Below are 15,736 nucleotides of genomic sequence, written 5' to 3'. Positions count from 1 at the left end.
AATATTGCCTTTTCTGTTCCGTAAAATACAGCTAAATGAACTCTACTGACATCTTGACCTACATCTAAAGTCCAGCGATATGATCTTACATCAGTCTCATACATTCTGATATATTAATGCTCGACGGATCGTTTTAAACCAAGGTACAAAACTGCTTGTTCAGTGCGCCATCGTGTGGATAAAACTAAATATACAGTATTAAACACTCGGGTGTTAAATGCTTTTTTTACAGTAGATTTACATCCCTCCTGCCACGTGAATGTGGATTTTTTTAATCATTTTTTAGTTTGCTGTATATTAGATAAAAATGTTTATCAAGTTTATCAAGCAAATGTTTATGTAGCGGTTTTCATACATACAATACCAGGTGCGATTTAAAGGGCGATTCCAGATTTGGAAATTATTTTAATACTGATATTTCAGGCTTCGGGAAAGTATTTTTTTGCCAATAACAATAAATGAGAAGAAACTACTAAACAACTAGAAAACAACATAGGAGACACAATAAGAAAGTAAATGATACGAAAATGAAAAGGTCATTTACATTTTTCAGGTGAAGTTAAGTATCCTCATTCAGTTTTGATGTAGCAAAACAAGTAATGAAAAAGAGAATTAAGGCACAGAACCTAAACCCCGAACAATTAAGAGTCTCAGAATCCATGGGTCCGATTTATAAAAAAATATTGAAATACCCTAGTGTTAGCAGTAAGCTATATACTGTACCACCACACTGAGATATCAGAGATAATTAATATAATGAATTCCAGAATGCATGCTTATAAATAATGAAGTGATTATCATGGGAGATACAATGGGAAAAAATTACTAAGGTCAGCAATTCCAATGGAAATGGTATCAATAACTAACAACTGCTTTATTTTTCAGTTTTGAATAAATAACAAAAACCCTCCCCCATCTTTGCTTGTACGATGTCAAAGTAAAACATTAAAACAGTCAAACAAAAGCTAGGTATTCTATTTATAGTTCAATTGTATAATTAAAAATCAATATTAGAAGTTTTTTTTTCAGTGTTACAGCTGGTCTATATTGAGTATTATTAGCATAGAAGAGACACAAGTGTTGTAGGTGTTAGAATGACTCAAGTTCACCTCCACGGCCTGATAGAATTCTGTCAACTGCGGTCTTGACTGACTGTAAACCCCTTAACTGAAAAATAAAATGATTCACAAAAAGAATGACTTAACTAAACTAAATAATTACAGACCAAGAAGTCTGACTTACTAATACTATTACATGTCAAGTTATGGAAAAAAGCGTTCAAACAAAACTAGAGTATCCTCTGTAGGGCAAGAGTAATCTAGGGTGTATCATGGGTTTTAGAAAGGTAGGTATTGTTTATTTAAATTGCTAGAGTTATTTGAACAAGAAACAGCAGTAATGGATACAATATACATATGGTAGATTTAGATTTGTGGAAGATTTGTATTAATTTCTTAAAAATCTTAAATCGCAAACAGTAGGAACCCAAGGTGATGGGTGCCTTTAGGTTAAGAGCTGGTTAATGGATAGGTTATGATAAGAAATGAATGCTCAAAATGAGGTTATGCCATTAGCGGAGTACCACAAGGATCTGTTCTAGGACAAATGCTTTTCCTAATGTATACAAATGATCTAGATTCTGATCTAATATGTGAAGTAGTAAAGTTTGCAAATGCTACCAAACAAATATTGTAGATCTTAGCAAGGAAGCCTGTGGAGCCTGTGTGACACCCGAAGAAGCCTCCACAGCCGAAACATTGTGTTTGTTTTCTTCTCTTTTCAGCATGGAATAGACATTTAGTGTAGTCAAGTGTAGAGTACTTTTGTAGTTAGCAAAAACATAAACTATTGGTATAAAATAGGATACACTGAGCTTCAAGAAGCATCTCTATGAAAAAGACTCCATTATTGTCATATACTGTAGGTCATATGGGGAAACAATGGAAAAGACAAAGAACGATAGGACATACAGTACAGTATATAGATAAAAATCCATCTGTTTTCTAACCGCTTTATCAAAAACAAGTCATACGGGAGCCAGAGCCCACCTCTGCAAGCAAGGCTAGAAGGCTAGTGTTCAGCAAGAAATACTTTTGTTAATGCATAGGGGAAAAAAAGAAGTTTATTGCAGGGATCTGCCCAACTCTCTATGTAACCTTTTCATAGAAAATACTTTCACAGCTCATCTCCCCACTGCCACCATTCACTGACATAGTCAGTAAATCTTTAACTTGATGCATACCTCAATCACGATGTTTTGTGTATTGGTAACATACGAATTCCTGTTTGGAAACTGGGCATTACTGCTATTTTGATAGAAATACTGTCTTTTTTGCAGTTTTCAATATTCAATTGCAATTTATCAATTGATAAATAATATAGAAATATTATATTATACAGAACTTTTTTGCAACAGAGGATAACTTGAAGTTCCAAAATCCCACTTAAATTGCAGTAAATAAACAAAGCGCATCCTCTACCATATACATAAAGATTGTTATTAAATACATTTATTTAATTAAAACCACCAGCTCATTTTTGTCAAATGAAAAACATTTTCGGTGCATTGTAGTTTGTAGTACACATACTGTAAAATAATAGAGGCTTGTATAATTGATAACTTTGAATAAAAACATGAAATAACATTCCTCCTGCTATTACATTTGACTGAGCATAATCCCATTTTTAGGAATGACAGACTTCCCTAAAAAGCAGTCTACAATGGAACTGAAACAAACGTGTTTTCCCTTACCACAGGCCTGTTATACTCATTTCTTGCACCTCATCTTGAAACAGATAATTTTCTCAAATAGTTCCCGGGGCACCATTAAAAAAGTTCAGTCTTAAAAGCATCCACTTCATACCTTGACAAAGGTATTTGATCCCTGATTTAAGCTATTTTATGGGTGGGGTGAGTTGCCCATTCATAAAACAAAACTCTTTATTCAACAAATATTTACACTGGAGTGCCACTTCCTTTTCCTGTATAAACCCACTAAAAATTCACACCCACTTTTATCAGATAAATTTAAAGATTTCCTTCAGCATGAAGTAAAAATGGATTTTTACAGCATACACTGTTAGGGTGTAAGGGTGGCATATTCACAAGAAGTAAGTAACAGGAATTTAATTTCAAGTCTTCTATATTAGATATGTAACGACAAAATCTAGTTTACAACAATAAGCACGTCAAGTACATATATTTCTATTAATGTTTCTAAGTAACAGAATATAAAATGTTACACTGCCTGACGAAAGCTAAAACATGGCTACTTTTCAGACAAAAACCACAAAAGCACTTTGTCAGAGCACCTGCAGGAAAAAATGTTTGCATCGATCTTGTCTTTTCAAACAATCAAGACAGACTGAGGCAAACAGTGGTGAGAAACCCATTTAGGGAACTGTGATCATAATGGGTTGTGCTTTGAAGTATATTCTGAAACTGTGCAGATTATGTACACATCAAAAGTCTGCAACTTCAGGAAAGCAGACTTTGAAGTAACGAGAAAGTGTTAGAGAAGCAGAATAGGATAAGACATAGATGCTATCAGTGGAAAATGGATGGCAACAGTTTAAAGAGATTCTGCCTGAAGCACAGAATGCATTTATCCCAAGAGTCAGCAAAACAAAAAGCTACAAAACAATATGCCAAATTAGAAGGCCTTTGATAGATTTCCTCATAAAAGCTTAATTCTCAAATTACTAGCACTTGATATTTGGGAAAATGTGTGGATCAGGATTAGGAAATACATATCAAATAGAAAATAGAGGGTATAAACAAGGGGTGAATACTCTCTTTGGGGTGATGCAATTAAGAAAGAAGGGATCCCTCCTTTTACAACAACTCTTCCAAATTTATATCAATAATCTAGATTCTGGTATATTTAGTAAAGTTTGCAGAAGATACCAAATTAGGAGAATTAGCAGACACTGTAGAAGCAAAAAACAGGCAGGTGATATTTAATTGGACAAGTTTTTTCGTATGAAAAAGATTTGGGTGTTTAATGTCGACTGATTGTTCACATCTTCCAGACAATGCACGGAAGTAATAAAAAGGTACACAGAGTGTTAGGCTATATAGTCAAAATTGTATAATTCATATTAATGGTTGTTTTTTTAAAGAATGTACCAGATGCTAGTTAGGCCTCATTTAGAATATTGTGTACAATTTTGTTCACCAAAAAAGATTTTGCTGCTCTAGAATCAAACCAGAGAAAAGCCACCAGCTGCATTTGGAACAGACAACCGAAAGAACCGAACCCTTTTAGTCTTGAACAGAAAAGACTGTAAAGGGAACCTGATACCTGAAGCATTTAAAATCCCCAAGAGCACTGACAAAATCAATGCAGCTGACTTCTTCAGGACGAGCAGTTCACATGAACAAGAAACAAAACAAGTGGAAACTATGTGAAAGTGTATTTAAAAACTGAGGAAGTACTTCTTTACCTAAAGGGTTGTAGGAGTACATAACAAGCTTCCCAACTACAGCATATGGTTGAAGAAATCTTCAAGAAACAGCTGGATGAAATCCATGAATTGATGAACTACTAACTACCCAATAGGCCAGAGGACCAAAAGGTCTGCTCTTGTTTCAACTTGCTTGTCTTCCTTTAGTCTCATGACCTGCTTATGCGGCAGGGAGTAAACATTATGTTTTATTCTCACTGCTAATTAGAGTTGACTTAATTGTCTTTGTTAATTAACTTTGTCAATTACCATACCAAACTCCAGTGAAGGTTTTCTCTTGTGGTTGCAGTACTGCGTGAAGATTAATGTTTGCCTGTTAACTGATCACTCTGGTCACACATTGCTCTCTCTTCAGTTCTGTTTCAAGAATTACACTTGCCAGCTGGCTCACATTCACTGGCATGCAAATCAGTGAATCAAATATCCATCTATCCATTTTCCAACCGGTTTATCCACTTCAGGGTCATAGGGGAGCTAGAGCCTATCCTGGAAAGCGATGGGTGAGTAATTGTATCCTCACACCAGAAGAAGAAGGCTTAACAACTGTATTTTTCTTTCTGCTGTTCATCATAGAATTAACCTTTATTTCTGCTCATAGCTATTTATGGTTCAAAGTGTATCAAGCAAACAAAAGTAACACTTTTTTTTATCTTTTCAGTACATCAACAATGTAAGAATAACCGTGTTTTTATTGTTTTGTTGTTGTTGTTCTGAAGGATTTTGTGCTAAATGTTGTATCATAAAGATCTTCAAATATATATACATTTGTATTATCATGATATATGTGATCATTCTCTGCATAAAACTGAATTTTTATAAGAAACAAAAATTACGAGGCTTTTGAAGTGAATTTAAAGGTGAGTGAATATCCATTTAGAAGAAAACTTAGCTTGACAAAGGGTATTACTTAATAACACACAGATTGAGAAATGGTTACTCTTGTTAAGTAATTCGCTTAATGCTAGGTATTAGGAGGTTCGATAAGCGATCAAGGCGGATAATACACTACAACTCCCAGAATGCAATTTTCAGTATGCGCATGCTCCTAATTTAAACAAGAATTGTTTCCCTATCAGTTCACTGCAGGAAAGCGAATGGCGCAAAAGGAAATCTGATTGGATAGACTTCGGATCATTTAAGGTTTCTGCCATTCATGTGCTCGGATCTCTGTTGTTGATAGGCTACAGTCTACAGGTCAAAGTGTAAGGGTCTTAAGTATTTTTTTCATGTAAACTAAAATCATGGCATCTCCTACGGTCAGTTTGGACCAGAAAAGGAAATTGGATCATGAGGGTGAAAAAGGGGGCAATGCTGAAGAAGATGAATGGGTTGGGCCGTTGCCAAGTGAAGCTACACAGTCCAAGAAAAGGAAAGGTAATGTTTCTTGATAGCTCTCGCTGTCTGGTACATGTTTAAAGTGCGAAACTGCGCAAGCATGGGTTGACTGCATAGGGACGAGTAAAGGATGATTTCAAGCTGAAAAGTAGAAAGAAGAAACTTTTCGGCTATTAAGCCTTCTAAATCTGTGTTCTGTTATGCCTTTCATCACGTTAAGTTTAAAAAAAATGCACTACCTTCACCCCTCATCTACTGAGTTATATATATATACTGAAAAATGGACCTTGCAATAGGTGGTCTAGAGTCTCAAGGTGTATCTAGTGTATTAGGCCTAAAAAGTGTTGTCTAATTACTTGAACGAATTCTACGAGGATTAACGATTTTAAGGAATGTATTACAGTATTATATATCCCGATTAAAACATGGCGATGTGCCGTTATAATGTAAACTTACAATTAAATGTTTCTTCATAAAGAAAATAGTTTACATTAAAACGTGGTTTTACAAATGCAGTACTGATGCTAAAACTTCTCTCTCCTTTGGGTTCTTACATGCATAGTGATAATGGTACATTTAACTCTTTTGGTTGCCAGTAGCTAATTGAACTGAGGTTCCAATCCGGCTGTTTCTTGAATACGCTGGGAAACGTGTTGCGAGTATCTGCAGCTATTTGTGTGTAAAACGTTCTGTTTGAAATGCACCTTATTTGCCACCTCAGTGGTATGGTTTCTGTCTTGTTATTGACTCTGAAGACATCCATATGCTGTGTCAGGAGCTCTTGAATGGTTTGGGAAACCACTCAAACACCTTTGTGAGAACTATCCCTTGGCAAGTAAGAAGCCAGCTGACCTTTTGTGTGTTTGGCAGTGCTTGAGTTTGAGAGGGTGTACCTGGACAACCTGCCCTCAGCGTCTATGTATGAACGGAGCTACATGCACAGGGACGTCATCACCCAAATAGCATGTTCAAAGTAAGAGAACATTTTTTTCCCCCAACCTAATTGCTTTAGAAAACTACGTAGTACTTCTGAATAATCTATTATTCTGTCTTTTCTTCCTTCCAAAGTAGTCATAAGTAGTGTTGCATATACAGTTGTGAGAAAATGTTTTTGAACCCTTTGGAATTATTTGAATTTCTGCATGAATGGTTCCTAAAATGTGATTTGATCTTCATCCATAAGTCATAATAACGAATAAAGACATTTTACATTGTCATATCTTGATTGAACAAATGGTTTAAACAATCACTGTCATTGAAGGGAAAAATTGTGAACCTCTAGATAATGGCATCTTATAAAGAGGGTATTTGGAGTCGGGTATTCCAATCAGTTCAGGTTTGAGTTTGACCTGCCCTGCTGTATGAAAAATCAAACAATTTGGGTTACCTGCTCTTTACAACAGAAGTCTGTTGAAGTGCAATATGGCCCAATCAAAAGAGATTTCAGAGGACCTCAGAAGAAGAGTTGGTGAAGCTCATAAGACTGGAAAGGGTTACAAAGGGATTTCTAAAGACGTGGGCCTCCATCAGTCCACAGTCAGGCAGATAGCTTACAAATGGAAGAAATTCAGCACTGTTGCTACTTTCCCTAGGAGTGGGCGTCCTACAAAGATCAGAGCAAGGGCACGCCATACAATCCTCAAACAGGTGACAGAACCCTAGGGTGAGAGCTAAGGATCTGCAGGCATCTCTTGCACTTGATAATGTCTGTGTTCATGAGTCTACCATAAGAAAAACACTGAACAAGAGTGGTGTTCATGGGAGGTTACCACGGAGGAAACCACTGCTCTCCAAAAAAACCCATTGCTGGACGTCTCAAGTTTGCTAAAGACCACCTGGATGTTCCACAGCACTACTGGAACAATGCTCTGTGGACAGATGAGACAAAAGTTGAACTTTTTGGTAAATGTACACAGTGTTATGTTTGGAGAAAACTAAACACTGCACCCAACACCAAAACCTCATCCCAACTGTGAAGCATGGTGGAGGGAGTATAATGGTGTTGGGCTGCATTGCTGCCTTAGGGCCTGGATGGCTTGCAATCATTCATGTCAGGGTTTCTGTCTGTGATCTGAAACTCAAACGACGTTGGGTCATGCAACATGACAATGATCCAAAACACAGGAGTAAATCGACAACACAGTGGCAGAAACAGAAGAAATTGCGTATTTTAGAATGGCCAAGTCAGAGTCCTGACCTCAATCCCATTGAAGTGCTGTGGCTTGATCTGAAGCAGGCTGTTCAAGCAAGACATCCCAAAAATATGAACTGAAACAGTTTTGTATAGTGGAATGGGCCAAAGTACCTCCTAACTGCTGTGCAGGTCTGATCAGCCGCTACAGAAAGTGTTTGGTTGAGGTTATTGCCAATAAAGGAGGTTCCATTAGTTACTAAATATAAGGGTTCACATATTTTTTCCTTCGATGACCTTAATTGTTTAAACCATTTGTTCAATAAAGATATGGCGATGTAAAATGCTGTGTGTGTTGTTTGTTAAATAAGACTGTCTTTATTTATTATTACGACTTAGATGAAGATCAGGTCACATTTTAGGAACCATTCATGCAGATATTCCATATAATTCCTAAGGGTTCACAAACTTTTTTCTCACAACTGTAATTTTCAAGATGTGTATTTCTTTGTTTGCACATGAAACACAAAATTCATATTTTCGGTCCACTTGTCTGAACTTTGTAGGATAAAATTTCCTTCAGTTAAAAAGATTTAGATGTATCATGAAATCTTTAGAGCAGGGATCCCCAACCAGAGAATCCAATTTTGCTTGAGGCCTCTCAATGAATAGTATATGAATAATTTCACACTTAAAAAAAAAAACTGATTCCAGTTTGTAACGTTGAAAGCATCACGTCTCTAATAATCCCTTCCTCACCGCCCAGTCAGTGCCAGTGGGCTTGGAGGTAATTTCTTCTTGAAAATTCTTGATTGATTGACGTTCAGTGGTCATGGTACGTTTTTATGTTTCAGCCATTTACTTCAGCCCCATTGCCGAGCAAGTGTCTTATGCGACTTTTTTGTTTTTCAATGGAACATCAAAGTTTTATTTATGGCTAAAAGAAGTGCTGAACTTTCACAAAAGTACTCGATGTTCAGATAGTTGTAACATTTTTACACGTAGCCCCGTTTCCTCCCGTTTAAATTTTTGTGCACCTGTTAGATCGTTTCTCCTGTTTCAATTTATTTTATTGTATAGTGTCTGAGTGACAGGCACCGTAGAACACTTCCTGATTTGATGCGTCTTGAAGCACTATTGCATTTCTGGGCTTTTTTCCTCAACTGTTACTGCTTATATGGGATTGTGAGATAATGCTGGTGTAGAATGATACCTTCCTTTGTAACACTGCCAATGGTCTGACAGTGTGATTGAACTGAGGCACACAACCCTTGTCATAGAGGGCGGCTTACCCTTCGTATTGGGGATCCCTAATTCTCGGCCTGGAGTGCCAGTGTCTCTGCAGGTTTTGTAGGTCTTTTAAAAGCCGCAGCACCTGAAGAGCTGGGAGACACTGCTCAATCGGTCCAGTTAAGCCAATAATGAGTTGGAAAGAACTTGCAGACACACTGGTGGTCCAGGACTAGGGCTGGATATTCTCGCTTTGTGGGACTGTGACTGTGGCTAGGTACAGTGTATATCACATAAAAGCAGCGAACATGTCATTGGGAAGCACCAGGACATTTTCCCCACAAACCCTGGACTATGTAGCTGGTTCATCACTGTGGCCAAAAGCAACCCTGACTTCCTTGATTTTAGCTGTCTTTACATCATTTATCTGCAGGCTTTGTGTGCTGGACTGCTTAATTTTCAGCACGCTGTACATTCAATTATAGAGGAAAAAGACATCTTGCCATATTAGATTGTTAGCACATTGGATAAAAGTTCTATTTATATCTTTGAAATTTTCAACCAAATTAAACGGTGTATTTGGGGAAAAAAATCTTCGATTGGTTTTTGTTTTATAGTATGAAGTAGTTTCTGATGCATATGTCATTTAATTAACATCATTTAGTTGCATTGTCATGGTGACAGGGTGATAAAGATTATGCTGCTATAGCATCTTATAACTTACAATATTTTTGCCTTTAGACAAAGACTGGGAAACACTACTATAGAGGTCCCAAGATGCATTGCACTGAGTGGTCATCGTTATGCAGGTTAATATGCTCCTGTGCCATAGAACTGTATATTTTATGGTGTCCCACCAAGATACAGACTGTGCCACTCCAGTGGTGTGGATCGTCTTTCTATTTGACCAAACTGTTTGAGTTATTGCCTTTTGATTCCTGACAGGACGGATTTCATTATAACAGCCAGTCAGGATGGCCATGTCAAATTCTGGAAGAAGAAAGAAGATGAAGGAATAGAGTTTGTGAAGCACTTTCGCAGTCATTTAGGTGCGTGAAATTTCTAAGTGGCTTTTCTCTTGTTCTTTAGGAAATGGCATATTGGACAAAAACTATGATTGGAGCTGTTTAACATCTTAAAGCTGTTTAATGAAGCATTTGAGTTCATTCTACCAAGTTCCATATGCTGTACAGTACTACAGATCTGAACTACAGATCAGTTTTAAATTAAATCAAGCATGAACTTTAAAAATGCCTACATGTACATAACTCTGTTTAATCCATTACATTGTGCAGTTCTTGTTTTTTTTATTTTGTGATGGCCCTATTCGATATACATTAGTTGAAACCTGAATACTGTATTCGTTTTTGCTTATTGAAAGTGTTCCTTTGTTCAATCAGGGGTGATTGAGTGTATTGCTGTAAGTTCTGAAGGGGCACTGTTATGTACAGTTGGTGATGACCAGGCCATGAAAGTATTTGATGTTGTCAATTTTGACATGATCAACATGCTAAAGCTAGGGTAAGTAACATTTCTGAAGGTATTTTTGTTTATTTAAGCAAATATGAGGTCACTAAAGAGCATCTATTTATTTTTGTCACACTCATTTATTACCCTAAGGATGTTTTTATTTTCTTGCAAAGGATGTACATTTGTACCCATGTTAAAAAATGGATTCAAATTAAAAGCCTAGACAAAAGGCTTCTAGTTTAATGTTTAGAAAGCTAACAAATGTGAATTTGTTAGAAAACATCGGGTAAATAAGAGGAAACTAAATATGCTTCTTTCTAGACAGAAAGTGTTATTTAAAATTTGGAACTGTTCAATTAAGATGATGTGGTTTCACTATATCTTGAAAACATCAGTCTATAACAATGCTTACTCCTAATCATTGTAAATGAACATTGATTTTAATGTTTAATCATCAGATGCGTGCAGAGATTGTCTAGTTTCTAATCTGTTGGGTTACAATCCCTCTGCCATTTCTTGTGAATCTGTACAGCTTCCACCCTGGGCAGTGTGAATGGATCTACAATCCAGGTGATGCTATATCCACAGTTGCCTGTTCAGAGAAGACGACAGGCAAAATATTCATTTATGACGCCAGAGGAGATAACCGCCCAGTTCACACATTTGAGAAAATGCATTCGTCACCCCTGTCTCAAATACGGCTCAACGCACGATACAGAGTCATTGTATCAGCTGACAAAGCAGGGATGCTAGAATACTGGACCGGCCTTCCAAATGAGTTCAAGTTTCCTAAAAATGTGGACTGGGAGTATAAGACAGACACGGACTTATATGAATTTGCCAAGTGCAAGACCTATCCTACTAGCCTGGCTTTCTCAGGTGATGGAAAGAAAATGGCCACCATTGCCTCCGACCGGAAAGTTAGAATTTTCCGCTTCATAACGGGGAAGCTGATGAGAGTGTTTGATGAGTCCTTGACCGTAAGTTCATATCTTTAACTTCCAATGGCCAGAACCTAACATAACAGGATGGCCACTTTTCTTTCATAATCTGCATTAGCAACCAGTTAGGTCTGAGGAGCTGATGATAGAGATGTACAAAAGGCAGGCAAATAACTTGAACTTGTGTTCTAGATCTTCTTTTAGAATTATATTTCTTTCAAAAAATGGATCTCAAAGGACTGTCATGAATCAGATTCACTTAAAACAATCTTTGGTAATCAACTCAGGCTGAATAGTGAATGAGAGCTATTAAGAATCATGACCTATTTTAAAATTTAGTCTCCTGCTGATTGTCTTATTGGTATATCTTTAGGTCTACCATACTGTGCTCTACAAAGCTTATGGGGACACACTGAGAAGCAGAACTGCACAGAGGGATTATGTGAAACAGCAGTGGAGCTTGAATGCGAAGACCGGCCACGCTCCTGAATGATGTTTTGTTTTTCCACAGATGTTCACAGAGCTGCAGCAGATGAGGCAGCAGCTTCCAGACATGGAGTTTGGCCGGCGAATGGCTGTGGAGAGAGAGCTGGAAAAAATGGATGGTATCAGGCTGACCAACATCATCTTTGATGAAACCGGACACTTTGTGCTCTATGGAACAATGCTGGGCATCAAAGTCATTAATGTAGAAACCAACAGGTAAAGAGCAGCCTCATTCAGGGTTCTGAAAATGACTGATAACCTAAAAAAATGGATTTGTCCCAGCAGATCATAAAGGAGAAGTCTGTAACCTTTTTAAATCTCTATGTGTTGCTATGGTAGGGTGTATGTATTGTATATTGTGAAGTGTTTTAAAAAAATCTTTTGAATAAGGAAATCTGGTGCAGTATATCTTCTGAAATGGTTTTCACCTACAGTGACTGCTTGGGAAAACATGAGCAAGCAAGTGAAGAGACTGAAAAACTTAGAAGTTCCAATTTCACACCTGATATTGCAATTTCCAAACAAGACATTGCCACTGCAGTATCTGAACTGATGCCATCCCAATTTTTCATGGTGCAGTGTGGTCATAGGGAGGGAAAGGCAAGCCATGACAATTTCCTGATATGTTGTCTGTAGGTGTGTGCGCATTCTGGGGAAACAGGAAAATATCCGTGTGGTGCAGCTGAGCCTGTTCCAGGGAATCGCCAAGAGCAGCCAAGCTGCACCCACTATCGAGATGAAGGCATCGGACAATCCTGCCCTGCAGAACTGCGAGCCAGATCCTACCATCTTCTGCACGGCCTTTAAGAAGAACAGATTTTATATGGTAACATCTGCATGCTTGCCATGCATTCCCAAATCGCCTTTACTGCGCTTTGAAAATAAAGGTCTACCCCTGATCTCGTGTGCCTAAATACAACGCCAGTTATGAAACATGAGTTTCAACCTATATAGAGTAGACCATCGTAATGTAGTGCCGACATCTGCAGCAAAGAACAAAGCATTTTAGTAAAATGTAGCTGGAAATTGTCAAATCTCATGGGCATAACATTTTCTGTTCATTTGATCAGATTAGGTTTGGATTTCAGTGATTAACATTGAATATGCACAAAGCTGGTGGTTCCAAAATATGAAATTGCACACTGTGCAGTGTTGATTGTGCTGCAGTCACATTGAGGGCAAAAAAAAAAGTAACTGTTCTTTTAGCTTTGCTTGCGTTTTGTTGTGCTCAACAGTTCACCAAAAGAGAACCGGAAGACACGAAGAGCGCAGACTCGGACAGGGACATCTTCAACGAGAAGCCATCCAAGGAAGAGGTGATGGCAGCCACTCAGGCTGAGGGACCCAAGAGGGTATCCGACAGCGCCATCATCCACACCACCATGGGCGACATTCACCTCAAGCTGTTCCCTGTTGAGTATGTGTTTCATGGGCCAGTATATTTTATTTTTGATCTTCGCTTTTTTATGTCAAGTCAAATTTGTAGCTTTGATCTCTGATGAATTCCCTAAACACTTGCAATCAAGTCCTGGTTGTTTCAAGGTGAATCTGGGGGTTTAAGGTTATGGAGTGAAATGTGCTTCCATCATCTGACTGTTGTAGATGCTTGGTAACCTGCAGATGAAATACTAGTAGATTGTTCTGAAAAGCACGACAGTACTTATACTATCAATGTAGCTGTTTGCAGTCTCCGCTTTGATTAATCTGTTAACAATCCTCTGCTTTATTTTTTCCCCTTAGATGTCCAAAAACGGTAGAGAATTTCTGTGTCCACAGCAGAAATGGATACTACAATGGACATGTATTCCATCGTGTTATCAAGGTATAATTTTCTGTCACTTTGGCCTTCATTTTTTCCCCAGGAATAATACTTAGGTCCTGTACCTGTAGATCATAAAAAAAAACTCAGCTGAGTGTGAAGAGTTGAAATAATTTAAAATAAATTAAAACTGCCTAAACTTATTCAGTGAAGTACAGTCATGGTTTTAGTAGTGTTTTGCTGTACCCTACTGCTTTACATTTACATGGGACATTCAGTGCAAGGGTTTTGTGTGTTATAGTCGTAGATTTTTGTATTATAAATAGGGTCTGGTGTTTTTCTTGACCCATTTTCTAATGTATTTTGAAGTCCTCCAGCACTAAGAGGTTGACACAGCCACTTCTTGTACAGTCATCTCATGGTGGGACCTTAATGATTACTAAATGAAAATGAAACGATTATCTATTTTATTACTACAACTTACTGTATGTGTAAAAGGATGTAGTTGAACAGTGTTATGGCTACTGATGTTTAATAGAAAGGCATCAATATTTTCATACACAGTGTAGTTAAATTAAAATGATCAGCAGGAACAATTTAATGCGTCAAAAGAATAGGTTTGCATTGAAGAGGCAAAAAACACTGAAAGTGATTTTTTTCTAAATTGCTCAAGATCAGTGCAATTGAAATACTGCATCCTTACATTTTTACACAAAGTATGTTTATTATGATAGTTCAAGTAGGTAGCTACGTTTTCATGCGTAGGATGCAAAGGAACAGGTAGAGGTTTATTCTATGCTGAAAAGAAAAGACACAACACTTCGGTTGTAGAGTCTTCTTCCAGTGGGAAATGAAATTACGCATCTACTTTTCATGATTTTGTTGTAAAATTCATTCATTTTAACTTAATTTGTAACTGTAAATGTTGGTCTGTCTTTGCAGATGTTAGGTATTCTCTCTCTCACACTCTCTGTGTTGTAAGCTCACATTTTAAGGGCTGGCTTTCTTTAAAACATTCACTCCCTTTTAAGAAATGTTTCTTTGCTGTGCCAATCTTGTAGCTTTTATGAATATAAAGAACATTCATTTTTTTGTGTTAAAATGTGCTTTTTACAGTCAGCCCCAATAGTTTGGTGCTTTATTAAAACATCCGATATGTATGGCAAATGTCTGTGTGACGATGCACTTTTTATAAAAAATGAAGCTTTCTACTCCTTTTTTTTAAACCTGGAGTCAAAAACTTTTGCAATGCACTGTTTCTACCTTAATGTGCATATGATTGTACAGTTTGTAACTGTTGTAACTTAAAACAAGACCTGAAGGGTTTGTTCATTGCTCCCTCGTCTCCTCTCACGCTGCAGGGGTTCATGATACAAACGGGGGACCCCACTGGCACTGGTATGGGTGGAGAAAGCATCTGGGGAGGAGAGTTTGAAGACGAGTTCCACGCCACCTTGAGGCACGACCGCCCCTACACGCTGAGCATGGCCAATGGAGGGCCTGGGACTAATGGCTCCCAGTTTTTCATTACTGTTGTGCCAACGGTAAGCATGTACTTTCATACCACTTGTCTGGTTACAGCATGTACGATTGCTGCGACAGTGGAAAGTCGGTTTCATTTATACATCTCCCCTCTCCCCTCTTTAATTGTTGCAGCCCTGGCTGGACAATAAGCACACCGTTTTTGGGAGGACTACGAAAGGCATGGAAGTCGTTCAGAGGATCTCAAATGTAAAAGTCAATCCTAAGACGGACAAGCCCTACGAGGATGTCAGCATTATAAATATCACCATAAAGTGAATAAAGCAAGCTATTAGGCTGTATTTTGTTTTCAAATGTGTTTGAACCATTAAACATTTTTAATAAAAAAAATTTTTTTATGTTTGAGAAAAGGTGTGATAACTTTCACATTGGGGA

General features: G+C 37.6%; 1 protein-coding gene across 3 annotated transcripts; it reads left to right on the top strand.

The window, feature by feature from the left end:
- Positions 1 to 5,674: 5,674 nt before the first annotated feature.
- ppwd1 (peptidylprolyl isomerase domain and WD repeat containing 1) lies at positions 5,675 to 15,701 on the top strand. 3 transcript variants are annotated; one of them, XR_016090830.1, is made up of 11 exons: positions 5,675 to 5,841; positions 6,673 to 6,775; positions 10,109 to 10,212; positions 10,564 to 10,684; positions 11,166 to 11,613; positions 12,086 to 12,276; positions 12,697 to 12,886; positions 13,296 to 13,472; positions 13,801 to 13,882; positions 15,181 to 15,363; positions 15,476 to 15,701. XR_016090830.1 is itself a non-coding variant. In XM_088911089.1 (11 exons), the coding sequence occupies exons 1-11, from the start codon at positions 5,709 to 5,711 to the stop codon at positions 15,617 to 15,619; spliced, it is 1,881 nt and encodes a 626-aa protein (XP_088767215.1). In that variant the 5' UTR covers positions 5,675 to 5,708; the 3' UTR covers positions 15,620 to 15,701. The 3 variants fall into 3 exon arrangements, 2 of the variants coding, with proteins under 2 accessions (XP_088767215.1, XP_088767217.1); XM_088911089.1 differs by having other exon boundaries at positions 13,296 to 13,477; XM_088911091.1 differs by lacking the exon at positions 5,675 to 5,841 and adding an exon at positions 9,905 to 9,972 and having other exon boundaries at positions 6,720 to 6,775; positions 13,296 to 13,477.
- The last annotated feature ends 35 nt before the right edge of the window (positions 15,702 to 15,736 follow it).

This window comes from Atractosteus spatula, chromosome 3 (assembly GCF_055471065.1).
Source record: "Atractosteus spatula isolate fAtrSpa1 chromosome 3, fAtrSpa1.hap1, whole genome shotgun sequence".
Classification (NCBI taxonomy): domain Eukaryota; kingdom Metazoa; phylum Chordata; class Actinopteri; order Semionotiformes; family Lepisosteidae; genus Atractosteus; species Atractosteus spatula.
This window is presented reverse-complemented; position numbering and strand designations above follow the sequence as displayed.